Source organism: Pelodiscus sinensis, chromosome 1 (genome assembly GCF_049634645.1).
Source record: "Pelodiscus sinensis isolate JC-2024 chromosome 1, ASM4963464v1, whole genome shotgun sequence".
Classification (NCBI taxonomy): domain Eukaryota; kingdom Metazoa; phylum Chordata; order Testudines; family Trionychidae; genus Pelodiscus; species Pelodiscus sinensis.
In genome coordinates, this window is record NC_134711.1 from 138,134,572 (window position 1) to 138,161,594 (window position 27,023).

Genomic DNA, 27,023 nt, shown 5'->3' on the forward strand with positions numbered 1-27,023 from the left:
CTGCCAGTGTCACTCAAATCCCAGAATACCTACATCCCCTACAAATTTAGTGCCCCCTTTTATTTTTAAAAAGTGATTACACCAGAAATGCAGAATCATGAAGTTGAAGCTATGTCTACACATAAAATATTACAGATTACTCCTACCACAGGTCCCTTTTATCAGCCCCTGAAGACAACCTGGAGGTCTGCATTTAAAATGCTATTGTCCTGGGTCAGTGCAGACCAGTTGTGAACAACTTGAGGCCCTTTGGAATTCTGTGCATGGCCCATGAGCCATTTTGTTTACTGTTGCCCACACACAGGATTGAGATTCTGCTGGTTTTCGTCCACACTTTTTCCCTACTCGTATTACTAAAGTGACACGCATGAAAAGCAAGGGCACATGACATGAGGCGTCTGCTGACTGCACATGACAACACTGACAGAGCTGTGCACGCTCTCTGCATCCAGCCAAAGCACTGCTGTGGTTCAATCGGCACACCCCACAAATTCTAGTTACATTAGTGCAGTTTGCAAAACAACTCTATCCTGGGAGACTGTCTTGGTTAGGACAATTTTGTGACCCACTGAGATGAAGGAGGATCTCTCATGCGGCCCACTCACCAGCCCAGGTTGCCCCTTACTGGGGTAGACCCTTACCAGCAATGGGGGGATTCTGTCATTACTGCAGAAAATCCACCTCCCTGAGAGGCATTACGTAGGGTGATGGAAGAATTCTTCCATCAATCTAGTGCTGCCTGCACAGGGACTTGGGTTAGCTTAACCAAGTCAGTTAAGGGCGTTACATCCCTGAGCAACATAGCTAGATCAATCTTATTTTCTACTGTAGACCAACCCTGAATTATAAAGACCTTCATGCTCAATAATTGTGAAACTTCTTAAATTTCCTGCATCAATATGTTATTGTTCCCCTTATTTGGGGTCTTTGTCACATATTGTTTGTCTAACCTTGCCTGGACTAGAAGACTAAATTGTATTTACAAATACCTTAGCAAATATGTTTTGAACAATGCATTGTTAAATGTTATCTTTTAAGAAGACAGAGTTTGACACCTTTTAAAACACGTAAGCTTGCGGTGGTAAACCCTAAGATCCCTCTAACTATGTTAAACACGCCTAAACTACTGTGTAAAAATGTGTTAGTGAAGAAGTGCCTGCTGCAATATTTTTAAACACAATCTACTTTTCTAAACTAGACCCAGCCATTGCATTGAACAATGGAGCCTTGACAGGTTGAGAGATACACGGAGCCCCACCCCAAATGCCTGATGTTCCAGTCCTGAGCCCCCTTCACTCTGCTGCCTTATGTCCTGGCCTACAGCACTCCCTGTAGGATTTACAAGGTTGGAGGTTTAGAAAGTGTCAATTGGTTTCAAGCCTTCTGCTTCCAGGCCTAAGATTGCGATTCCCCATACCACACATCTTGATTTCCTTAAATTTAGCTCATGCAAGGTACTTATCTCCTGAAGGCAGAACTACACAGATTAGGGGATTACCAATAAGGGGGAGGGGAGAGGTAACCAGAGCTCCCTTCTACCTTACATTCAGTGGGGCGTGCTCTCTTTCCCAGGAAGCAGCGCTAAGATCCAGACTGGGTACACACTCACTGAGAAACACATGGGGACATTTTCAAAGCAGCTTTTATTCACAAGCTCAAAAAACAAAGATGCACAAAGAAACCAATTGCTGCAGAGTTTCCAAGAAGTAGGGGGCTCTTCTGGCAAACTGTAGCACACTGATGAGTGGTGGAGAGCAGTCCTGGAATCCCACTTGTCAAAAACTCTCACAGGCATGTAGTGTGGCATGACTTGGCCCAAGAAGGCCAGCAGAGGGTCCCGGTTTTCAGGAGACAGGCACACCCCCTGTCCCAGCCCCGTGTGGGGGCAGTGTCATTGGAGGCAGGAACATGGCTTTTAGCTTCCCAGACATGTTTGCAATCTCAGGATCCTGGGACTCATAAGATTTTATCAGTCGGGCAAATTTCAGGACACCTAAGAGAAAGAAGGGGAAGGAAGAAAACTGCTGGGAAGAGATCTAGCTGGTGACAGTATTCCCCAGTACCCCCCCCCCCCCCGGTAGGTTTTCCAAGGATACCATCCTGTGGCCAGACAAAGGAGCTGCAGGTGGAGAATACTGCACATGTGGGTCCAACGGCTGCACTAAAGTGCTGCTTGCACTGCCCTTTCCCCGGGCCCACACCGCTTTGTGCTGCCTGCCCTCGGCGGGAGCCTCCGACACAAAGGCCGGAAAGGGAAACCACCGCAGCCCGGCTCTGCCCCGGCCCGGCGAACCCACCTTCCCCATCGCTGCTGAAGCCGTAGGCTTTGATCACGTCCTGCTGGATCTGGGTGGCCACGGGCAGCAGGAACTGCAGCATCTTGCCCATGTCGTTGCAGGCGTTGTCCCGGGCCTCCTCCATGCGCTGCGCGTTCTCCGGGGAGCCGAAGGCCTTGATGACCTCGGCCAGCGCCACTGGGGAGACAGGCAGAGCAGTGAGCCCCGCCCAGCCCGCCCCGGGTGCAGCGCGCTGCGAGGGCAATGGGGCGCGGGGCCGCTGGGCCGGGACCCGCCTTCCCCGCTCTGCAGTGCAAGTCGCGATTTGCGGGGGGGGGGGCGCAAGTCGGGGCGCGCGGGGGCTCCTACCCGCCCTCACCTTTGGCCTGCTCGGCGCTCAGCGAGCCCGGCGCGGCGGGGGCCGGGGCAGCCATGAGGCGCTGCAGGCGCCAGCCGGGACCGCGGGCGCGAGCCGGCGCCGCTGACGTCAGGGGGCCGGGAGGGGCCGCAGCAGACGGGGCGGGACAGGGGCCGCGCGGCTGCGCTGCCGGGCCTGTGGGCGGGAGGCATCTCGCGCTGGGGGTGCAGCCCGGGAGCCCCCATCGCTCCCCGCCGCCCACACCCAGCAGAGCGCGAGCGGCCCCAGTCTGACATTCACCGCGGAGTGAGGCTCCCTGGCAGCGCAGAGAGCCTGCTAGACAAATACTAAAAGAGCTGAAATCACTGCGGAGAGGAGCCCGAGCGCGGGCCCCCAGCGGCTGCCAGTGCGCGCTCGCTCAGGGTGACTTCCAAGCAAGGGCGTGTAGAGCTCCTGCGGACTCTGCACAGCCCCCCCCCCAAAGCACCGGCCCCCAAAACCACATGCCACGTGCTGTGAGCCCCGCAAAGGAGCGTGTATTGAACAAATTAGCGCTATGCAGATGAGGTGATTTCCTATTGGTGTAAAAACGCAAAGGCCACGCCCCCTTACGACAGTGGCGGCGGGGCCGGTGGAAAAAAGCCCGGCGCGGGGCGGGGCACGTGCTCTCAGGGCAGCTTGCACTAGGCAGGAGAGTGATAGAGGCGCCCGGCGAGTGCACAGCAGTGCCCTGCCTGCGGCGTTTGTTTACGCGCTGTACTGGCTAGCACTGAGTTGGGGGCTGCTCTCCGCCCCTCTGCAGAGCTCATAAGGCAGCTTGGCACCATGGGCACTGCATAGGGTTGCCAGGTGGCCTGTTTTTGCCTGAACAGTCAGTTATTCATGGCACCTCTGGTTTAAAAAAAAAAAATACTGGACATGTAAAATATCTGATAGTTTGGCTATCTCTACATTGGCAAGATTTTGCACAAGAACACTGACATTCTAATGTATGAAATCAGTGCTTCTTGCCCAAATACTCTGACGCTCCAGCTCAGGGGTAAGCCCTCTTGCGCAAGAGGCCAGTGTAGACAGAATTACTTGCACAAGAAAGCCCAATGTTTAAAATGGCCATCAGAGCTTTCTTGCACAAGAGAGCATCTACACTGGCACGGATGCTTTTGTGCAAAAAGCACATCTCTTGTGCAAAGGCACATGCCACTGTAGATGCTCTCTTGTGCAAATACTTTAACGCAAAAACTCTTGCATTAAAAGTATTTGCGCAAAATCATGCCAGTGTAGATGTAGCCCTGCTGTCTGACCTGGGTGGGAGTGATTGGGGGAGAGGGGAAGCAAGTAGCACAGAGATTTTTAAAGGTGCAGTTTCCTAGCAACTTCGTTTTTTTAATCAACCAATTTTTTTCCTGCCATGTTCAGGATTTTTTGTGAAAATATCTGGCAACCCTAGTTCTGGGCATTGTCCCCCTTTCTGCTCCGAGCGCTATCACCGTTGTGTCCTCCAGGCTGGCAACCACCCTCAGACAGGTCCCAGGAGTTCTGAGTGGGGAGCCCCAGGGCTATGTCTACACTTGCGACTTCTTGCGCAAGAAATATGTGAATGAGGCTAAGCGTGGAATATCACTGAGCCTCATTTGCATACCTAATGAACCACCATTTTTGCAGAAGAGGCTCTTGTGCCAGAAGGAGCTGTCGATACTGCCCCTTCTTGCGCAAGAAAAACCCTCTTACGCAATGCTGTTATTCCTGAAAATAATCCGCATAGCGGCATTGCGCAAAGAGGGTTTTTCTTGCGCAAGAAGGGACAGTGTAGACAGCTCCTTCTGGCGCAACAGCCTCTTCTGCAAAATGGCAGCTCATTAGGTATGCAAATGAGGCTCAGTGATATTCCACACTTAGCTTCATTCACATATTTCTCACACAAGAAGGTGCAAGTGTAGACATAGCCTGGGAGTGCAGGCTCTGGAGTGGAGCTGGGGATGAGGGGCTCAGAGCTGGGACAGAGGGTTGGGGTGTTAGGGCTCTGCTCTTGCTGGGCTGCATGGGAGTCAGGGGAGGCTCAGGGTTAGGCCACAGTAGGGGGGTTTGGGGCCCAGCCACTCCAACCACAGCAGGTGGATCTGGGCTGCTTGGGTTGTGGTGGTGAGGGGTAATCCCAGCTGACGGGTTCCAGGCTGCTCCCGGGCCTGGGCTACCTGGCTGCTGTGCTAGGGTAGATCTCCAGGGCCAGGCCACGGCAGGAGCTGGGTCTGGGGCTGGGCTGCTCAAGCTGTAGCAGGTGAGGGTCCAAGCCTGGGCCATGGTTGCCTTCCAGCTTTTGCAGAAAAACTTGCCAGCTGTCTACACTGACCACTTGAATTTGCGCAAGAACACTGACGATCTGATGTAAGATTGTCAGTGTTCTTTCGCAAATACTATGATGCTCCCGTTCGGGGAAAAAGCCCTCTTGCGCAAATGTATTTGAGCAAGAGGGCCAGTGTAGACAGCTAAAAACTGTTTTACACAAAAAAGCCCCGAAGGCAAAAATGGCGTCTAGATTGGCACAGATGCTTTTCCGCAAAAAGTGCTTTTGCGCAAAAGCGTCCGTGCCAATCTAGACACTCTTTTCCGCAAATGCTTTTAACGGAAAAACTTTTCCATTAAAAGCATTTGTGGAAAATCATGCCAGTCTAGACGTAGCCTGCATGTTTTTGCACAAGAAAATTTACAGTAAATCAGAAGAAGAGAGGGGGTTTTGTGCAATAGTTATTCCTCTTTCTGCGAGGAATAAGCCTTTTTGCACAAGAGCTCTTGTGCAAATAGGTGTGTGTGGACAGGAAACAGGTTTTTTGCACAAGAACAGCCTATCAAAAGAAGTACAGATGCCCTGGTACAGATGATTCTGGCAATCAGAGATTTCTTGCGAGAGCACGTCCATGCAGTCTGAACACTCTCTTGTGCAAAAGCGCATCGCTTTTCTGATGCACTTTTGCAGTGTGGACGGCCTCTGCCAGTATCCCAACCTCATGTTAGGGTCACCATTCTCTTTCTTAACCTGGATAGTTCCTCCTCTCCTAGCAAGCAAGAAGGCATACAGAGAGGCTACATCTACACTGCAGGCTTTTTCCGCAAGAACTGTTTTGCACAAGAGTTCTTGCACAAAAGGTCTTGCGCAAGAGCATGTCCACACTGCCATGTGCTTTTGCGCAAGAGGATGCTCTCTTGTGCAAGAAAGCTCTGATGGCCATTTTAGCCATAGGGTTTCTTGCACAAGAAACCAGTTGCCCTCCACACTGTCTTCTTGCGCAAGAGGGCTTATTCCTCGTGAAGAGAGGAATAACTCTTGTGCAAGAAGCCCTCTGTTCCGACGCCTTAATGTAAATTTACTTGCACAAGAACGCACATGCAGTGTAGACACTCTGGAAGTTTTGGGGCAAGAACAATTGTTCTTGCACAAAAAGCCTGCAGTGTAGACATAGTCAGGATGTTCTGTAAGGGGTACCATTATTCACTGTGCCCCAGCTCTGCCTCTTCTCCCCTCCCACTGAGTATGTCTAGATTACATGCCTCTGCCGACAGAGGCATGTAAAATAGGCTACCTGACATAGTCAATGAAGCAGAGATTTAAATATTCCTGGCTTCATTAAAATAAAAATGGCCGCCACGCTGTGCTGGCTCAGCTGATCGTCGGCACAGCACGGCAGTCAAGACACGGATCGGTCGACAGGGAACACCTTTGTCGACCGCTCCCTTATGCCTCATGAAACGAGGTTTACAGAAGCGGTTGATAAAAGCGTTCCCTGTCGACCGCTCCGTGTCTTGACTGACGCGCTGTGCCGATGATCAGCTGAGCCGGCACAGCGCGGCAGCCAATTTTAATGAAGCCAGGGATATTTAAATCCCTGCTTCATTGACTATAGCCTATTTTACATGCCTCTGTCGGCAGAGGCATGTAATCTGGACATACCCACTGGCTATGTCTAGACTGGTAAGTTTTTCCACAAAAACAACTGCTTTTGTGGAAAAACTTCCCAGCTGCCTACACTGGCCACTTGAATTTCCGCAAGAACACCGACTTCCTACTGTCTGAAATCAGTGCTTCTTGCGGAAATACTATGTTGCTCCTGTTCAGGCAAAAGTCCTTTTGCGCAAAAGGGCCAGTGTAGACAGCTCAGATTTGTTTTGCGCAAAAAAGTCCCAATCGCGAAAATGGCGATCGGGGCTTTTTTGCGGAAAAGCGCGTCTAGATTGGCACAGATGCTTTTCCGGAAAAAGTGCTTTTGTGGAAAAGCATCCGTGCCAATATAGACGCTCTTGTCCACAAATGCTTCTAATGGAAAACTTTTCCGTTAAAAGCATTTGCGGAAAATCATGCCAGTCTAGACGTAGCCACTGTGTTTTGACACTGGGAGATATTTTGCAACTGGAGGTATTGCCCTTCCTTCTCTGGCTATGCCTCAGGTTTCAGCATCCCTCTAATACTGGGGGCACTCAGCTGATGGGGTGTTTCCCTTTGTTCTCCAGCCATCTCCATATCCCCTATACCACAACCTGGCACTAGGTGCTGCTAGATGATTCACCTTTTCGTCATATCATGCACAGGCTCCTTACCTCAGCACTCTAGCTTGGTAGTCATTGATACTACCCTTCACGTCTCCCACATATCAACTCTTTCTATACCCCCAATTTGCCATTAGGGCATGTGATCAGAGGTGTCACCTTTCATGCCTTGGCCATATCCCCTCTCCCTACACCCCATCTGGGAGCTAGAGCCACTATGCATCTGGGGGACTATGCTCCATTTTCACAGCCTGCAGTGTGGTGCACTGTTTTTATTTCCTCTTACTCCCAGCTCCTTTGAAATGAACACAAGAAAGTCAGTTTCTGGAAGGGTTTTTTGTTTGGTTGCTTTTCTTTTTTAAGAGCTTCATATATATATATATATTTCTATATATAAATTATTAGAATGCATGTTGGGGATTGGGAATATGGGGGACTTTGGGTGTTTTTCCATAGCTTTTTTTAATGTTTTAAGTAAATATATATATGGGGACAGATCGAGATATACAACTGTGAGATCAGACACACACACGCGGATCGGAGAGTCACAAATTGCTACGCAAAACTGCCACGTCTAATGGGATGTGCATGAGTTAAAGTACATCAACTGGAATGGGTGAAGGGAAAGGGTCAGCCACCATCTTGAAAACAGTCCCAGGATATCTTGTGCCTCTTGACCACATCAACCCTCCCAAGTGGGCTGGGAGGGAGAGGGGCAATTACCCTCTTGAAAACACTCCCACAGTGCTTTGCACCTTCTGGCAATGTCTGTTCCCTCAAGATGGGAGAAAATACAGCCACCTTCTTGAAAACAGTCCTGTGGTGCTTTGCACCTCATAGCCAGGCCCAGCCCCTCAAGAGTTGTGTGGGAAAGTCACAATGTCCATTCTGAAGAGTTCCAGTGATGCCTTGCATCTCTTCACCATATTCACTCCTGAAAGGTTTTGGAGTGTGGGAAGCAGCATTGCCCATGCTTGAAAAGGCCCAGATGCCTTGCATTTCTAAGCCATATCTTACATCAGACAGGGTGGGGTAGGAGTCACTTGGAAAAGAGTTCCATCGGGGTTTGAGTAGCCCTGTTTGCTCACTCAAAGGAGAGGGGGCTGCCCCTCTATGCAGAAGTCTCATGATGCTTTCCATCTTTTATTACTGAACACAACCACTTTTCAGAGAGAAGATGGCGCAGTAGCCATTTTGAATCTCCATGACACTGTGCCGCCAGCTCTTTGCAACACCAATTGTGACTCTTTCAGTGTCCCTCTCAAAGTCCATCCAATGCTCCAAGCTTTTTGTTGGTGTTTTACTCCCCTCTCCCCTTTTCTCCCTCCCCTGCTTTACTCCCAGGGTGGCCATCTTGTTGTCTCCACCCTTTCTTCTCTTGCATGGTGCTGAGTAGAATCCAGATGTATCACTCTACAGCTTCCCCTCCCCCAGGATTTGGTTGGCTGGTTGCTCCTCTGGAGAGGGAGACATGACGATGTCATTGTGAGGGTTGGGGTCCATTTAAAGGGGTTTGTCACTTTCTTTTTTCAGGTGACTGGGAGAGGCAAGGCAATAGAAGAATGGAGGGAAAAGATGGAGGGAGTGAGAAAGAGAGAGAGAGAGAGAGAGAGAGAGAGAGAGAGGATTTAGCATTGTGAATTTTATTTCATCAGTTATTAAATTGCTTGCTCAGCAACTGAATGTTTGGTAAATCCCCAGAACAGTACTACCCAGTCACTTCCAAACACACATGTACAACTCTCCTTGAGACAGCCCCTCACAGAGGCAAGAGGGATTCCAGGCTCTGTGGCCCTTTTAGTCCTCTGACAACAAGATCAATTAGTGCCAATTGTGCTGCCAGCTTTTGTGAAAAGACAATACCTCAAATACTCATTAACAAGGCTTGACAAACTGCGACAAGAGCTACTCGCCAGCCCCATACCACGCATGCGCGCAGCGCTGGTAAATGGGGCGCACAGAGCGACTGGCTGAAATCTACTCGCCATGGGCGAGTAGAAACAGCGGTTTGTCGAGCCCTGCTCATTAAGCATGAGTGCCGTGGAACAGCCATCAGATGTGAATGGCTTTCACTCACTACCAACCTGGGGCCATATTAGAACTGGCGCACTGTAGAAGTGAGAGACTCCATATTCTGGTCCCCCAGATCTGGAGTCTGTTTGGATTTGGTACCTTGAGGCACAGGAGCTCCTATCCCATCTCCTTATCCCCCATCCTGGGGCCAGATATGAACCAATGCCCAAAAGGCAAAAGGTTTTTCATCACGCTCCTCCAACCCATTGGTTCTGCACACCTGTAATAATCCTCCTGTGTAGGCAGTGGCACTCCATGCAGAGGGTGATGGGCGTGAAGCCACTGCTGCTGTTCCAGAGCCAGACGCTGCAGCTCTGCTGACTGTGCATGCATGGCTTGGAGCTGATGAGCTGCAGACATGGGAGCAGAGAGAGATCCTGGCAGGTCCCTGTAGGGGGCAGCTTCAACAAAGAGAAGCGAGGAAAAGAACACATCGTGTGAGCTTATCAGCCCCATCATCCTCCATCCTGCCTGACTCAATCATACCCCATTAATAGGGCTCCGTCCATGCTGTTCAATCCAGACCTCCTGCACCCTCCCATATTCCTCTTGGGTTCTCTGCCAAGGCCTTTTAACCCTGACCTGTCAGCACCCCAACTTCCCAGTCCTTCCGCTACAGCTGCTACAGCAGCACCCAGTCTCCTACCAACCGTTATCCCATTCTGCTGCTTCCAGCTGTGCTGATGCCCTTCAGTCCTGCCCCACCGCTCCCTGTAGTGCTTACCGAACAGCTGGTGGCGCAGCACCTCATTCTCATGTAGTGGGTGAGGAAGAAGTGGGTTGGGAATGGTACCAGCGGGATATGGGATCCGAGTGAGATGCGACCCCGAGGCCAGTGGGTCAATAAGGGGATGAACAGAGGCTGAGGCTGGAGAGAGAAGAGATGGATAAATAACGCTGTGCTATGGAAGAAGGGGAAGAATGACACATCTATAGGCAGTCTGCTCTGTATTAGGGGCAGAATCCTTTCAAGGTCAGATGATGCAGCTAAATCACTTTTAGTGCCATCGTTGATAGCTGCATCTGTTTCTTGTATCCACACTAGCTCACAGAAACCTGCTCTGCGAGTCCACATGCAACATCCCTCCTCTGGAACCACCACCAGGACTGGGCTTTTGGGCCAGCCCTTCAGCATGCATGTGCAGCATGGGCATGGGAGCACATGCTGCATGCACAACGTAAGGCCCATTTCAAAAGCGTCCATTTCTTTTGGGTGCCTCTATGTTCAGATGCTCACATGCAGCCACTTCAGCTTGCAAGTACTGTGTACTGCATCAGTATGGTAGCTACCTTTTCTGGAGGGGCATATCCTGTGGAGTTAGATGCTGGAATGCTGGTAGGAGGTGCAGCAGTGTAAGGAGAATCATGGACATTTGTTTACGCCTGTTAACATTTTGATTGGTTCTCACTGCTTTGAACAGGGCCACCTGTGGATCTGTGCAGGTGTGGTGGGGTACAGGTCTGCACAACCCAACCAGGTGCCAAAGCATAGTCACCAGGTTCCCACTGAAGCACTGCCCAATAGGTTGGCATGGGTGGCACTGCTACTTTTGAGTGCTCAAAGGGATAAGGCACGTCCTCTCTTTGGTACAATCATTTTCTACTATTGAGTCCCTGGGCTTTGTTTTCCTGAGTTTGTCATTGCTGGACTTCTCCTTTTCTTTGTTTCTGTTTGGGAGGCTGAGATAGAAATGCTTGGGACCCAACTTTGCTGGGAGGATATTCCTCCAGGTCTCTCTGTCTAACTCAGCCATCAAACTTCCCCTACTCCCAACTCCTGTCCCAGCTTATGCAGTAGGAGACACCAGGTGATGAGCAAAACTGGGATTCTTTGGCATATGTCTCTGTCTACAGTTACTAGTGGCCCTGGTTTCACTTTTTCAGGTCAAGGAGTCTGGGAGCTGCAGCCACAGCACTGCCCACATCAGCACCCAGTAAGCTAGGAGCGGTCCAGGGTGCTGTGTGCGCCTGCTAGCCTCTCTCTGTCAGGCTTGCATTGTCAGGAGCTGAAACACATTGGTCCAAAAGGATAAAGACGTTTTAAAAATTGCACAGATAGTTCTATGCTATTAACTGCATCATTTACATATTTGAAATAAAATAGCATTTGGAATAGGACTCTGTGACTTTAACAAGATGGGAGGTGGAGAGCCAGGCTGAGCTGAGGCTAACCAAGGCTGCTTAGGCCTGTCCTGAATGAGGTGAAGAAGAGAAACAGACCTGGGACTCCTTAAGTATAGCCCCAGCAGCACTCCGAGGGCCTGGAGGATAGAGAGCGTCCCACCTGATCCCATCAGTGCTCAGGGCTGGACATAAGCACTGTGGGACTGTGCTGGGAGGGCCAAGAGAGCCTGTGCAGTGGAGCTGCCTGTGCCTTTCTTCTGCACTGGCACTGAACGTGTGCAAGCTGAGCCAATTCTAAGACTTGCTCAGAGACTAGAGCCAGAACTGGGAGCACCTGTATTATTTGCCGGTGTGGGTGAAATAACCATGTGAGAAGGAGCCACTGACACAACGTATGGGGAGGAGAGCACTGGCAGCTGGGGGTCCCACCCCGAGCACTCGCACTCCCCTCACCTGCATGAATGGCGTCCTGCTGGTGCAGGTGAAGGTGGGAGTGGATGTGTGAGTGCTGGTGATGATGGGGCGTCACATTGAGCATCTGCAGTCGGGCCAGCGGGTCATTGCTCAGGGCAGCTACCCGCTCTGCATGTTGCCGCTCAGCCGCCAGTCGCTCGGCGTATGACATGTCTGGCCGCAGGGCTGGGCCAGTGGCGAGTGCCAGCCGCTCCCGCTCCAGGTGGCCCAGCCCTGGATGGAAGGGGAAAGCAGGGTGCAGGCCAGGGGCTGCTTGCAGAGCCAGCCCCGCATGGCGCGGGAAAGGATCCATGGCAGCAGCAGGCACAGCATGGAGCTGCTCCAACTCAGCTGGCTTGACTTCAAAACCAGGCTTAAGACGCTCTCTCAGGTCCCGGTCCCTCAGGTCTCGTTCCCGGGCTTCGCGTTCCCTCAGCTCCCGTTCCCGTGTGGCTGGATCGCTGCTGTAGATGGCTGGCACATTATAACCCAGCAGGCCGGGGTCGACAGCACCCAGCGGCACATAGAAAGGGTGATTACGGTTGCTGGGGGACATGACGTGGGGCCGGGCATACTCGCTGAGCGTGCGCAGAGCTGGAGTGTCGGGGCCTAGATATGGCGGGACAGTAGCCACGGCACTGCCTTGCTCAAAGGATGGACGGTGAGCAACAGGGCCGAGAGATGGGCACTCCACTGGCCGGCCCTCCTGAGCCATCTTCTGCAAGAGAGCAGAGAAGGTTGTCAGTGTCTGAGACTAACAAGAGGCCCCCCCCCATTGGGGGCACTGTGATCCCTAAATATCACCCCTTGCTCAGCTCCATTCTCCCCAATGTGGGCACTGCAACACCTACCACACTTCTCTCCAACTCTCTCTCCTTTTCTCTCTCTCGCTCTTTCTCCCTCTCACGCTCCCTCTCTCGCTCCTTCTCCTCCCGGGCCTTCTGTTCAGCCTCCCTACGGACCTTCTCTACAAGATCGGCCCGTTTCTTGGCCAGTTTGGAGCCATCCAGGGGCACAAAGTAAAGATCTGTTCGGGAGCAGGAGTTGAAGCCACGATCCAGGTGTTTGTTGAATCTGTGGAAACCAGAGACATAAGTGTCAGTGTGAAAGAGATGGAGAAGTGGGAGAATAATGAGGGCTGGAACCAACAACCCTCTAATCTTTTCCATCGATATGTGGATTTTTTCCATCTATGTGTGGAATAAATTTTATGCGGGACAACGCATGTTTGAATGTGGACCACCAGTAGAAACAAAAAGCCTAGCAGTGGATGCTCTGCCAATCAGCAGGGCAGCATTTGAATTTCTGCTGAGCAGCTGCATGAGCATAGAAAACACTGGTTGGCACCTGCCTGGCAATATATCCAAGAAGGTTAGGGGTGTGCAGGGATACTGGAGCTAGTGAGGGCTCTGGAGAGCAGCCGTGTCCCATGCACCTGATACTTGCTGTGTTTCTCCCCTCTCCTCCAGTCCACTCAAGGAAGGTTGGCCACTCATCCCTAAATTTAAGGGATCACCTCTAAACTCCCTTATTTTACTGATTAGTTGTATGAAATTTGTTGTCTAAATCAAACCTTTGCAGAGCAGCAGCTAATGACTGTGGATTAGCAATTTTCTACATAGAATTTAGCCTGAAGAAACCGAGCCTTTTAAAAAAGACTAAACACACAGCTCAAAAAAAATCTCCTTTGGTATTATTGTAAGACTGTCCTGAATTGCACATCTGACATAAAAATTCATGGATACGGCTTCCTGGTTGAGACTTTGGTGTTAAAACATTATACTAAATATTCCGAAGTCTCTTGAGCCCAGGCCTGTTTTTGCACTTGGAACATGGATAAGGAAATGCTAAGAAGAATTTAGAAAAATTCTGGAAAGGAAAAGGATCGTTAATGGCTTAGGTGAACTGCAAATGCTTGCCACATATGGGCACTAGTATGTTTTATAGCAAAGAAAGTTCAGTGAATACTATGTGCAGGGGAAAAGTTGGGGCTTTGACACATGGCAGCATGCTCCTTCTTCTCCAGTTTCTTACAACTTATGGAATTTATTATGTCCATACTTACCTCAAATGCAGCGGGGGAAAGAATATTTTCTTTGTGAAAACAGACAGGCAGAGATTGCAGAAACCTGCTACATTTTGATTCTATTAACACTGAGCTTCAAATTAAGGTTAATTTCAATTGTACATGGAAAGAGTTTTATGAATTGATTTCCCAAGATGCATTGAAATGTTGATAAGTACCATTTTAAACAGAACGCTAAAGCTTATAATAATCGTAATGTACAGCTGAGGACAGTAGAAATGTACAATTGAAAAACAAATGCATGATGTGATAAGGGAAATGGTGTTTTCCTAATATGTTCCTTAAAATAAATTATTATCCTTATTTTTCATCTGGTTTTCCCTTCCTTGCATCCAGCAAATATGGTCTCCCTGCCTCTGTGGTTCAATCTCCTTCTCCAAGCAGAGTGAGATTCTCGCCCCCTCTCCCAACACCGTGACAGCCTCCTAGGTACCATAAAACAAAAGGTTGGGAGAAAAGTCCCTTGTCCCACTGTCAGCCTACCACTATGACAACCCAACCCCTCCCCCACATTCCACAGGCTGGTACTAGGTTCTAGGGGAATCCCTACAGTGCACGCAACTAGTGGGACTGTGAGCTGCTGCAGTGCAACATGCAAGCAGTCCTGGCTGGGGATGGAGCTCAAACTGGGTTGCTCTAATTCATAGAATCATAGAGCTGGAAGAGACCTGAGGAGGCTCTTCCTGGATGCCCAGCACAAAGGCTCACCCTCCGGATAGCTCACCCTTTGTGACTCCTGTGGGGGTTCTTTGTTGCTGCAGCCCTGGATAGCTGCCCTCCCTGCCCCCTCCCTTTCTCTCTCTATCTCCATGTTCCTTCCTCTTATTTTCCCCCCTCTCTGTGTCACTTTGCTCTGCTCACCTGGCTGACTGGCTGGCATGACTTGGTACGTCCACCACTTTGGGAGCTGGTGAAGGACTCCGAGCCGGTGGCATTGGGCTCTCTGGGGGCTCGTACTCCTCCGATGGCTCTTGCTTGATTTGTGCAGCACTCAGTGGTGGTGGGAGTGAGGGAGCGGGGACTCCCATGCTGCCAGGCAATGGGGGGGCAGTGGGAGCAGGGGAGGAGGCCTTGTAGCTGCCAGCCGCCGGGGAAGAGGTCATCCTGTACCCAGGGGGCGTGGCCGCACGGAATGATGAAGCAGAGGAAGAAGGGGGTGAGCCCGGCTTGTAGGGTGCTGGGGGCTGGAATGTGGGGGCAGGTGAGCCTGCCCGCTTTCCATAGGGGGCCACAGTGGAAGGGGGAGTAGGGGGTGACACTGTTTTGTAGGGGGCTGAGGAGGAGGCCATGGTAGCTATGACAGTGGAGAGAGTGACAGAGGCAGAGGTGACTGGTGGTCCAGCTCCATGCGCAGGTGAGGGTGGAGGTGGAGGGGGGAAGGCATAGGCAGCAGGACTCTGCCCTTGGGGGTGAGCACAGACCCCGGGGTATGTCCCCTGGGAAGAAGAGGAGGAGGAGGAGGAGGAAGAGGAGGAAGAGGAGGAAGACGACGAGGCTGAAGGAGCCTGGCTGTATGTGGACTGGCTGTGGGGTGGGTAGAGACGTAGCCCATAGGCAACATGTGAAGGATGATGAGTGCCTGACTCCAAAGAGTGGGAGTAACCTCCAGGTGGCTGCGAAGGAGCTGCTGTTGCTGGGGAGACGCCCCCTCCAGGGCCATGGGCGTGGTGCTGCTGCTGTGGTGGCTGCTGGTGATGTGGGGGCTGGCCAGGGAAGGAGGCGGCAGGGTGGGAGCTGGTGTTGCCCAGGGGACGGCCATAGGGTGGTGGACCCTGGCTCCACACGGGCTGGGCGGGCAGGGAGGGCTGGGTGTACTTGGGGGGCTGGCTGGAGACAGAGAGGCCACTGGGTGGGGGGAAGGAATGGGCATAGGAGGCACTGTAGCTGGGCAGGGCCTGGGCAGGTGGAGGGTACTGGGCAGAGGAGCTGGGTGGAGGTGGGGGCGGGGTGGCATAGGGATAACGTGAGGGGGGCGGGGCAGACGTCTTGTCCTGTCCCATCCCATGGGGTGATGAGAGGTGCCCACTCAATGCCTGCCCCACCGTCCCAGGTGAGTTGGAGTTGGTGGATGCATTATTCAGGGGGCGCAGGGCTGGTGGGGGAGGCAGGTTGGCTGAGACATGGGGAAAGGAGGGAGCAGAAGCTGGGGGTGCTACTGGGGGATTGCCTGGGGGTGTTTTCTGAGAGGGTAGGCCCCCTGCCACAGAGGCCAGGGAGATAGGTGTAGTGGGTGGGGGGTTGTGCTTGGCACTAAGGGTCTGTTCTCGCCCTCCTGGCATGAGGAGGCCCCCCCCTCCACCACTGGCTTTGGGCCCCCCCTGGACCACACTGGCAGAGGGATAAAGAGGACCATGTGCAGCAGAGGAAGAGGAGGAGGAGGCAGGTGCTGGTGGTGCCTGGGCCTGGAAAACCCTTGATGCCTGGGTCTCAAGTTGAGAGTGGTAGCCACCTGCAGGGGCTGGAGGGTGGGCTTCACCTGTTAGGCTGAAGCTTGGCTCAGGTGGGCGGGCAAGGCTGTCGGTTGCAGGGGCGGGTGGGGGGCTCTGAGGGAACAGTGGGGGATGATGGTAAGAGTGGGATGGCCCTTGGGACAGCACAGAGGATGAGTCTGAATCATTCTCCACGCTGCCTGGGCTGTAGACACTGGGCGAGGTGCTCCGGTTATCCTGGTCAATGTCCCGTGGGTCACTGCTCATCTCATCGTTGAAGCTGTGGCCATCGAGGCTGTCAACATCCGAGGGAGACTGGGGACATGGTAGCTCCTGAGGTACAGTGAGGAGGGAGGAATTAGACAGCCCCCCCAGAGCATGAGCAAAAAAGCCACCCCTTTCTGAGCCCCCAAGATTTTCCTTTCTGAAGTTCTCAGCTCTTGCTATAGGAGCTGAGAAGGAAGGTCATATTTTTCTGACCCCTCTCACATGGAGTCCCCAGTGATTCTCCCCTCTGGAGCTCCTTGAAGGCACCAAAGGAGCTTGGGAGGTGCTCCTCCTCCCCCTACTAAGGCGAGAGATTCGCAGCAGATGGAAGCAGATGTCCTTTGGCACCTTCCATCTGGCAAGCTCCCCATACTGAACAGACATTCAAGTCTGGGGAGGCAGGCAAGTATCAATAGTCCACTTGACAAAGAGGGTACCTTGAGGCACAGAGCAGGGGTGTCAAAACACATTTGGAGAAAAGAGCCAAATTCCATGTTTAATTCTATTCTGTGGCTCAGGCTATAGTTCAGAATTACTCCCCCAAAGTATAGTGGAATGCCCTCTGAGGGCAGTAGGGGGTCTTTATGTACTAACTAAATATTCAGCAATGATTTATTAACTGTTCAATGCTTTATTGGCACATTCAGCACTTGCTGGGGAAAGAAACTTGCATCTGGTTGGGCCTCTGCTATCTCTGCCCTTTCTGTCGTCTCCTTCTTTTCCCTCTTCTCTATTCTCCCCACTCTCCTCTGCATTTGCTTCCTCTGCTGCCACACGCAGAACCTACCCCATGGACTCCACTTGCACCTCCACCCTCATCCCAGAAAATAAAATGATCAACTGCTTAATGCTGACAAGGCATAAATGTCTCTGTTGGTTCTTAGGGCTTATGACATAAGCTACAGTGAAAAGAGTCCACTGTTATGCCGATTAAGGGGGTCCTCCGGAGGATGTTGTGAAGACCAAGACTATAACAGGATTCAAAGAAGAGCTAGATAGATTCATGGAGGATAGGCCCATCAATGGCTATTAGCCAGGATGGGGAGGGATGGTGTCCCTAACCTCTGTCTGTCAGGGCTGGGAAAGGGTGACAGGAAGTGGATCATTTGAGGATTATCTGTTCTGTTCATTCTCTTTGCATTGGCCAGAGTCAATGCAAAGACCTTTCTTATGAGTTATACTGGTGTAAATATAGCAGTACGGTAATGCCGATCACATTTAGAATAGTTAATAAGCCTTTTAGAGGTTATTATTATTTTCTGTTTCAAAAGCCACCGAACCAGCAGTGTATTTGTTCTATGTCATTAGTAAACACAGTTCTTTGGACCCAACTGTGCTTGTGTGGGTTTCTTCATATTATGTTCACTGTGTAAAGCACAAAAAACCCAGAAGGGACTGAGGAATTCCCTCCTCTGAGCCATCATTTCAGGCTGCCTGAAGAGCCTGGCAGACATCACTGTATCAGTTACACTCGGGTCATGGTTAGATAGCTGGCCACCTCTACAAGTAGAAGGGCAAGAAACTTTCTTCTCAAAAACTTGAATGCTGAGATTCTAGAGAATGTGAGCAAGTCCCCACAGGCTACACGAGCCCATCATGCAGAGGCCTGATGTCCCCTGCTCTATAGGAAGGATGGTCTTGTAGTTAACATATTAGACTGGAACTTGGGAGATCTGGACTCTATCCCCTGCTCTGCCCCAGACTCCCTGTGTAACACTGGACCAATCACCTCGCCTTTCTGTGCCGCAGTTTCTTCCCTGTAAAATGATATTAGCACTATGTGGATTGCCGCAACGCGTAGGGCCCCCGGCATGGAGCAGGGCCCCACTGTGCTGGGTGTTGTACTCACACAGAACAAAAAGAGCTTAAAAATCCCACACCTGCCTTGTCCATTTAGAGGGAAGCTCTTCAGAGCAGAGGTTTCTTTTACTGCACATTTGTTCAGCGCCTGGGGCGTCTAGACTCCACTGGAATGCACACAATGGGCATGGGAAAGGACTTGCTAAGGGGAAGTGAGTCAGGAGAAGAGCTGAGAACAGAAACCAGGAGGCTGAATGCCAGTCCCTTCCACTTTGAACTGTGAGGGCCCCAAAGCCCTCCCAGGACCAGGAAGAGAATTCAGGAGTGTTAATACTAGTCCCCTCTTCTAAGCACTGAACCAGAATCCAAGTAAGGCAGTTCCAGGCAGTCCAGGTACGCAATCAATGTCCCTGAATTGACAAAGCAATAAGATAGCTGATCATATCTGCTTTGAAGTCCCAGATGAGCTGGACAGAAGGCATATACTAGACCTTACAGGGATATCTTGGGGAACTACATGCTTCTGGGATTGGACAACCACTTCCTGCCCCAGAAAGAGAAGCGCTACAATGAGGCCAAGCTCCTGAAATGTAGGAGGAGGCCTCTTCTTAGGAGAGAGTTGTCACCCCCGCCAACTTGGTAAAGCCTGTTGGCCCCCAACTAACACAGTGGTGTGATCCAGCACAGCCGGGGCAGTGGGCAAGAGAGAGGTCCATGAGCCTGATCCAGCACAAGAGAGAACCACATCATGGAAGTGATTGTAGGATGCAAAGGGGAACTCACCTCAGTTTTGGTTTTCTTGGGGGCATTGCTGTCTTCCCCTTCACTCTCTGAAATCTCCTCCATCCGGCCCTGCTTGCCACCTTTGGGAGTGCAGGACTCCTCCACCCGTCCTTTCTGCAAGGGAGAGAAAGCAGGGGTCACACATGGAGCTCCTGGGTCCCACAGTGGGTGAGAGCAAGCTGCCACACCAGTGATCTGTACACAAAAGGACAGATTGGACAGACTGACACAGGTCCCTGGGGAATTAGGAAACACAGGTCACAAACTGGCAAACACTAACGTTGAAAAGGGTTGGTTGGAGATAAGACCTTGTTATAATGGTAGGGGGGCAGCAGGATCCCAAAGGCAGAGTGGAAGAACCAAACCCTGCCAGATTCTTGGTGAATCTCATGGTTCAATATCACAACTACTTTTCCCTACCTTAGTGGTTTGCCGGGATTTCTCGGTTTTGCCATCACTGCTAGAGGTGCTGACACCACCAGGGGAGGCTCGGCCCCGTGACCTGAGTTCCTCTCGGGGCCCGGGAGTCTCCTTCTTCCGGCCACTCCGCATTGACATCTAAGAGAAGGGAAAACACACTGAGAGCGCCCTGCAGCTCCCCCTGCTGTGCAATCCCCACACCACCTCCCAGCTGTGCTGAAGGCCTCTGTGGCACTGGTAACCGACAGCACTCCACTACTCCAGTCCTATGTTCAACACATAGCTTAGCTGAGGCATCTCAGTCCTAACCCAGGGCCCTCCTCCTTTCTCAGTTCTTGATTCCCTATGATCGCCTCTCCTTTCACATACCGAGTCTTTGTTCTGTCGAGTCTTCATTCTTTTGGGTGTGGGACCCCCATTCTCCTTGGCCCAGCTGGATGAAAACATAAATTTGTGTCACTTTCCCCCACTTCCGCTGTTCCCTGGGAGACTGAGATGATGGGCTCAGGAAATAGGGCAGGGTCAGCTCCTCCAGAAGGGGGCGCTCACTCCAGAGATACTACAGGTTCTTAGTGGACCTTGAAAGACAGAGAGGGAGACAGACAGAAAAGTGAAAAAAGAGAGTGAATTGTGTGTATGAGACCACTTCACACCAAAATCTCAGCTTGTGATAGAGATGCCAAAAATTATTACTATTATTATTATTATAGCTTGTATTTATAAGCCAGAGGATCTTCACTAAGATCATAATCTTAATGCTTGTCACTGGAAAACCGCAGAAAATTATTTAAGATTAATACGTCTTACTCCCATTGTAGTGAAGTGCTACCCATGTAAGGGAAAGAAACCAGGCCCCTCGGTATTTGGGGTGTTGAATTTTTATATTATCTCTGTTTTTTTTACATTTCATTTCCCTGCTTATTTTTTTAAAGGGGGGATTTAAAACCGCTTTAAAATGTTAGCATTTAAGTTCACAATCTTGATTCTTTTGACTTTATAGGCAGCTCTTTGCAGCTGGTCTCAGTGCAGTACCTTATAATACTCTTGCCCAGACACACAACTGTCATAGCTCACCCAGGGAAATGGTCTCCCAGTAGTTTTTGGTGAGGGGTCTCTTATGCAAGCCCAGCTCCCACAACACATATACACATACCGATGAATGCATCCGGTTTGCAATAAGCTTTATTATACTGAGATGCTTAAAAGTCCTATTCACATGGTACATCTTCAGGGGTGTCCAATAGACACAAGTACACACATTTTAACATGACTTTGCAAGTCACAAATGAAATCTGACTAATTTAACGTTGAATCTCTCCTCAGAACTAGACTCCTCTGTCCCTGAAGTGTGCCTGGGCTCTCCTGAGCTCTCCCAGCTTGTCAGGGGTCCATGCCTGAGTGCACAATTCGAGGTGGGGTTTTCCCTGCACCACACAGGACTATCCATTTCTGTGCCCCCGCTCAGACTACCATTAGGATGGATAGCACCCAAAGAGAAAAGTGGATCTTGTGGCTAAGTAATTGGGGGCAAGGAGGAGTCCACTGCATCTGAGACAACTGACTGACAGCTTTAGGAATGAGCTGGGGCATAACGGGTTAGCATAGGGAGCTTGGGAATCAGAGTTCCTGCAGTCTATTCCAGCTCTGGGCAGGGTCCTAGAAGGTTATAGCAAGGGAAGGGAGGATACCCTAGATTCTATTCCCTACTCTAGCAAGGGATTTGGACTTATTGGGTTAGAGCAAAGAACCGGAGTGAGAATTCCTGGATCCTTTTTGTAGCCCTACCTCTTTGACTTGCTCTTTTACCTTGGGAACTTCTCTTTCCTGTACAGGCTGTCTTCGCACTTGCAACACAACTGGTTCCTGAAAATCACGTCTCAAGTCGGAACGTCATAACTTGGAACCCAGATCTAAAAAGCACAGGATTGAGCGTCATAAAGTCGAACCCAATGTCAGAAATAGGAACAGGATGTCAATTTATAAACCTTGTAGTTTGTGTAATTCAAATGTTGTAAAGTTGAGAACTGCAGGTCATCTGAGGCCCATATAATTTCCAAAACAAAATTAACTTACCCTAAGCCTTTACTAGAAGAATGCACTGATTTAACTTAAAACTAATTTTAAACTTTAAACCAGTGCACACCCCTCATGTAGACACACTGGAATCAGTTTCAATACTGCTTATATCACATTAGCTTAGTTTGGTTGCTGGTGTCTAAATAAATCCAGTTAAACTAATGAGATTTTGTAATATAGACAAGGCCTTATAATTAACATTTCTAAAGTGAATTTCCTCATAATACAAATACTAAAAAGCAAGGAAATTCTAAGTTGAAGACAACATTCACATACAGTTTCCAATAGGGATGTGAAGGGTTAACAAGTTACCTACTAAGAATCAGCCTTAACAACATGCTTACCAGGTCAACTGGGTAACCACTGGCCTGGCCCAGCCAGAGCAAACCTTCACCTGCACCACAGTGCAGCAGGCTATGCCCAGCCCAGCCGGAGCAGCCCTACCCACAGCGTCCCAGTTAATTGGTTAGCTTTAAACAGGATTTTACAGCTAGGCTACGTCTACATTGGCAGGATTTTGCGCAAATACCCTGATGCTCCTGCTCAGAGATAAGCCCTCTTGCACAACTGTTCTTGCGCAAGAGGCCAGTGTAGACAGGCAACATCAATTTCTTGTGCAAGAAAGCCTGATGTTTAAAATGGCCATTGGAGCTTTCTTGCGCAAGAGAGCGTCTACACTGGCATGGATGCTCTTGCACAAAGGCACATGCCAGTGTAGACGCTCTCTTACTCAAATACTCTAACGCAAAAAATCTTGCGTTAAAGAGCATTTGCGCAAAATCTTGCGAATATAGACATAGCCCTATGGTTTCCAAGCATCAGCTCGGTGCCATCATCTCCTATATATATGAGAGAGTTTGTCTGTCTGGGAGTGTTCTGTCTGTTCAAGAACTCCGCCCATACAGTAAGTGCTAGGACCGCCTAATTCGGTAGGCAGCTTCCTCTATTCCTAACTTAAAGCAAGGGCAAGGTTTGGTTGTGCCAGGACAACAGGATGTGCCTGCAATGTGACTGTTTCTCATCAAATGGAAAGGGAGAGCTCTGCTAGCAGGGACAATTATGTTGTATAATGACCACAAGGGGGACAGCAAGGAGCCAGAGATGGGTACTGGGACAACTTGAATCCTATTGGGGCAGAAGAGGGCAGGGGTGGAGAAAGGAACAGCTATCTACTCTATATTTCAGAGAGAAATCCTGTTAGTCTATTTCAACAAAAACAATGAGGAGTCCAATGGCACTTTAAAGACTAACAAATATATCAGCATATGCTTTGGTGAAGTGAGCTGTAGTTCACGAAAGAATATGCTCTAATACACTAACACTATCAACCTAACATTCAATGAAGGTGCAAACAGCTCTTTGTGTAGATTCCTGTTATTGCCTTTGATTCTTATCTGCTTTAACTACTCAATCTTCAGGTGCTTACTTATTCCCAGTTCTGCCTTCCTGTTTTCCCCTTTGATATTTCCATACCCTCTGCTCCTTGTTCCCCACCCCCCTCTTCGCCCCTATTTATTTTGGGTCTGCACATCCTAAACTCAAAACTCCAGTCATCTGAAAAAGTAGGCTGTGACCACAAAAGCTCATGATACCACCTACATGTTTTGTTAATCTATAAAGTGCTACCAGACTATTTGTTGTTTTTTAAGTTTATACTGTACAGACTAACTTGGCTACCCCCTGAAGCTAATAAGTTTGTTAGTCTTTCCAGTACCACTGGACTCCTTGTTGTTTTTACTACATATTTGAGAGCCTTTGTCTGTTTGTCTGTCCCCAAGCCAGGGAACATGCACCCCTCTCCCAGCTGTGATCACTGCAGCAGCTGTGGGCAGCAGGGTTGCCAGGTGCCCGGTATTGACCCGGACAGTCCGGTATTTTTGCCTCCTGTCTGGTAAAATTTCAGAAAATACCAAACACCTAAAATGTCGGGTATTTTCTAATTTTTTCCCGGCCAGGAGGCAAAAATCCCGGGTGCTAACCTGGTTCCGCAGGGGAGTTGTCTGGCCCGGAGCAGGAAGACAAAGATGGAGGACAACTGCCGGCAGCCTGTTAGGGCCAAAAAGCCTCAAAAACATTTCTTAAAGGGGCCAAGCTGGGGTTTTTTATTTATTTATTTTTTTAGCTTAACAACTCTTGGGGTCCTTCCTTTTTGCTCAACAACTTTGGTCTCCCCGCCTTTCTTTTCTCAACAGATTTTTTCCCTGTTTTTTTTTTGGGGGGGGGGGAAGGTGTTTGGTATTTTTGATTAAACCATCTGGCAACCCTAACAGTGCTTCTCACCTGGCCCCAAACTCCTGCAGTGAAAGAAAGTTGGAGTTGTTCTCTCTCCCTGGGACAGCCTGCATATTGAATCCCTCCTCCCCAGCTCTACTCCACCCCAGAGCAATGATTTAAATTACAAAAAAAAAAAAAAAGAATTACTTGAGTTAAAGACCCAAGCAACGCAAGGTAAATCTTCTAGTAACACAATAATGACAGCACTCTACTAAACTTTTGAACCCACTCTCTTTAAATTCAACAATACTATCACCCTCAACTTAAGTCATACATAAAAATAATTGAAAATCACTGTGATGCACAATTTTAACGCCAACCTTCCAACACTTCATTATTTAATAGCTTAATAATGACAACTAGTCTTATCTCTACATAGCACACTCACGTCAGAAAGAATATGAAGCTGAACACACTCAAATTTTTTTTCTTATCAAAAATGTTTCTTATAATATCTACAAAATGTAGATCATTTTGTATATCTACAAAATGTATAACAGTTTCAAACAGACACAAGTATCATGCACATTTTTAAGTGAGGATAATTTCCCACTGGAATAGATTACTAAAGGGCGTGATAAAATCTTTCACCTGGAATCATTACATTTTTCTAAAATGTATGCAGTAATTCAATCACAAGTTATTGGGCTCGAAGCAGGAATTACTAAGGCCTATTATGTAAGCCAGGGGTCAGACTGGACAATCACAGTGATACTTTCTGATCTTTAAGTTTATGAAATAGACTCATGATTAGTCTTCCACATATACCTTCATAATGATATGGAGAGTGGCAATGACCCCCATATTTAGGGCACCTTACACTCCAACTAGCAAAGACTCTTGTGGACTGTTTATGAAGAGGCCTAGCCTCCTCTATGAGGTTTTGCAACAGGACTTTGGGGAGTGACTTGTGTTGGCCTCATGAAAATCTTTCCAAATGTGTCTGAGTTGTAAGATGCTGAAAATTGCCACTGCATGTTTAGGATTCACACAGCCCAGCTTGTTTCTGGCTTGCTGCCAAATCATTCAAGATTCTATTTACACTGGGCACACACCGACCCAGTGTCTCACTTCAGCAGTAGACACACAGTGGTCCTTCAGGCAGGATGAAGACAAAATGGATCCCGCTCCTCTCACAGTCTACATAGCTTTAGTCTCAGGCAGATGAACTGCTAGGGTTGCCAGGTGTCCGGTTTTGAATCGGACAGTCCAGTATTTGAGCTTTCTGTCCAGGAAACAAATTGAGAAAATAGAAATGAGAAAATAGAAATGTTGGGTATTTCCTAAATAAGATGTAATGTCGATTGTGATGTGATGTCAAGTGTGTCCAGTATTTTTGTTGAAACCATCTGGCAACCCTATGAACTGCACGGGAGACCATGTGTTCTAGCCTCACTTCTGCTAATAATTGCATACCCTTCATGCTTATCACTGAGCAAGACCTCACATGTTACACAAGTCAGGGACAGACTTTGCCCCTACAACAACAGGCTCAAGTCTCACTTTGCCACTTCTCAGAAAGAGCCTGCCAAATACTGGTAGCTGGTTCAGCCACCTGTAAAATGGGGTACTCCTGCATCTGTAATCAGGATTTAAATTCTTATTATTTCACAGACCTCACCAATGCCTGCCCCATGACCTGTAGGCTATAAACATTTTAGTGGGGGGTTGAAAATATTTTCCAAAGCTCCACTCCAGACAGCTCCAGCTGAACTTAAGCCTTGTGTGTATCCCAGTGGTATCAGTATGTTATATGTGTAGCCAGTTTGGGCAACTGGAAAATGCAATTCTCACACACTGCAGCACAGAGACTGGAGAAATTGGATATGAACTGTCTAATCTGGGCCTGAAACACAAAAAAACCTATGAAAGCAAAGCCAAGAGCTTGACTAACAAGAAGCTGTTTGCTCTGCAGCACCATGGCAAGCCTGCAGCCCAGCTGGGACAGTGTGTGTATGAAGAAAGCGGACCACAGGGAAGCAACGTTACATAGTGGCTGAGAAGTAGCAGCCCCAGGCATAGGGTTACCAGATGATTTCAAAAAAATACCAGACACACTTGACCTCAGATGGGGGTGGGGACCAGCCAGGAGAGGAGTGGGGCTGGCAGGGAGGGGGTCGAGAGGAGCGGGGCTGGCTGGGAGAGATCGGGGGGGGGGAAGGAACCAGCTGGCAGGAAGCAGGGCTGGCTGGGAGGGTGTTGGGGGGAGCGGGGATGGCCAGGGAAGATGGGGGGAGGACTGGCCGGTGGGAAACAGGGCTGGCCGGGAGGGGGTCTCGGGGAGCGGGGCTGGCCGGGATTGGTGCAAGGGGTGGGGGGGAACCGGCCAGCAGGAAGTGGGGCTGGCCCAGGTGCACGCAGATCCCAGAGTGCTGCCCATCCCGCGCACAATCCTGGAGGGGCACATTGGCGAGTCCGGCCCCAGGGATTCCATCCCACCCCGGCCACGCCCCAATCCCCCTCCTCTCTACTGCATAGTTGCGTACTGCCTGGCTGGTAGACATGCTCACGCAGCATTAGTGCATCTACCAGACAGGCAGTACGCAACTAAGTACAGATACTCATGATAATAATAAAACTTACTTAATTAGAAAATACTGGACATTTATCTTAATTTTTTTTCTGGACAGAAAGCTCAAACACTGGACTGTCCGGTTCAAAACCGGACACCTGGCAGCCCTACCCAGGCCTAGTCTACACTTAAGAATTAGATCTGCATAAATACTTCACTCAGAAGTATGAAAATCCAGCCCCTGGCATGACATAGTTAAGCCAACCTCAGCACCGCACTGTAGACAGTGCTATGTACTTAGTTACAGTCTTTCAGGAGGTGGATTACTCATGATGAAGGGAGAATCCCTTGTGGGGGCAGCTAATGCCTACACCAGCAGTTCCCAACCAGCCAGTCCAGGCACCACTAGCTGCCAGACCTCAGCGGCTGCCAGAGCTGAAGCCAGCTATTCACAGTAACTCTGGGAGCCATGGCTGGGGTACATCCTGGCCCCTTGAGCTGTCACACAGCAGCCAGCTTCCAAAGCACTGCAGCCCCGCCCTCCCACCTTGTTTCC

At 49.8% G+C, this 27,023-nt stretch overlaps 2 protein-coding genes and 1 non-coding gene across 5 annotated transcripts in view; all 3 read right to left on the minus strand.

The window, feature by feature from the left end:
- Window positions 1-1,624: 1,624 nt before the first annotated feature.
- On the minus strand, window positions 1,625-2,915 carry C1H12orf57 (chromosome 1 C12orf57 homolog). The gene is made up of 3 exons (XM_075903621.1): window positions 2,656-2,915; window positions 2,298-2,474; window positions 1,625-1,993 (listed from the first exon to the last, which is right to left on the minus strand). Exons 1-3 carry the CDS (start codon window positions 2,708-2,710, stop codon window positions 1,845-1,847), a joined length of 381 nt encoding a protein of 126 aa, XP_075759736.1. The 5' UTR covers window positions 2,711-2,915; the 3' UTR covers window positions 1,625-1,844.
- Window positions 2,916-2,941: 26 nt separating this feature from the next.
- LOC112545982 (U7 small nuclear RNA) lies at window positions 2,942-3,002 on the minus strand. Its single transcript, XR_003089578.2, has one exon. It is a non-coding gene; the product is annotated as a U7 small nuclear RNA (small nuclear RNA).
- Window positions 3,003-7,613: 4,611 nt separating this feature from the next.
- Window positions 7,614-27,023, minus strand: part of ATN1 (atrophin 1) — a 41,816-nt gene continuing 22,406 nt past the window's right edge. Inside the window, exons 2-11 of one of the 3 annotated variants that reach the window (XM_075903623.1) lie at window positions 21,412-21,515; window positions 19,975-20,183; window positions 19,606-19,743; window positions 19,186-19,299; window positions 14,768-16,668; window positions 12,672-12,894; window positions 11,821-12,538; window positions 9,968-10,111; window positions 9,464-9,644; window positions 7,614-8,707 (exon numbers count right to left, since the gene is read on the minus strand). In XM_075903623.1, the coding sequence (XP_075759738.1) occupies window positions 8,674-8,707; window positions 9,464-9,644; window positions 9,968-10,111; window positions 11,821-12,538; window positions 12,672-12,894; window positions 14,768-16,668; window positions 19,186-19,299; window positions 19,606-19,743; window positions 19,975-20,052 (3,531 nt within the window). In that variant the 5' untranslated portion in view covers window positions 20,053-20,183; window positions 21,412-21,515 and the 3' untranslated portion in view covers window positions 7,614-8,673. Of the gene's footprint in view, window positions 8,708-9,463; window positions 9,645-9,967; window positions 10,112-11,820; window positions 12,539-12,671; window positions 12,895-14,767; window positions 16,669-19,185; window positions 19,300-19,605; window positions 19,744-19,974; window positions 20,184-21,390; window positions 21,516-27,023 lie in introns of all 3 variants that reach the window. The other 2 variants (XM_075903631.1, XM_075903634.1) reach the window with 2 other exon arrangements.

What these genes read in the sequence shown, in the direction of transcription:
- C1H12orf57 (XM_075903621.1), bottom strand. Translation starts at nt 2,710, where the DNA reads ATGGCTGCCCCGGCCCCCGCCGCGCCGGGCTCGCTGAGCGCCGAGCAG. An exon ending in GAGCGCCGAGCAGGCCAAAG is followed by an intron (nt 2,475 to 2,655) that starts GTGAGGGCGGGT and finishes CTGTCTCCCCAG; the next exon opens with TGGCGCTGGCCGAGGTCATC. An exon ending in CTTCAGCAGCGATGGGGAAG is followed by an intron (nt 1,994 to 2,297) that starts GTGGGTTCGCCG and finishes TCTTTCTCTTAG; the next exon opens with GTGTCCTGAAATTTGCCCGA.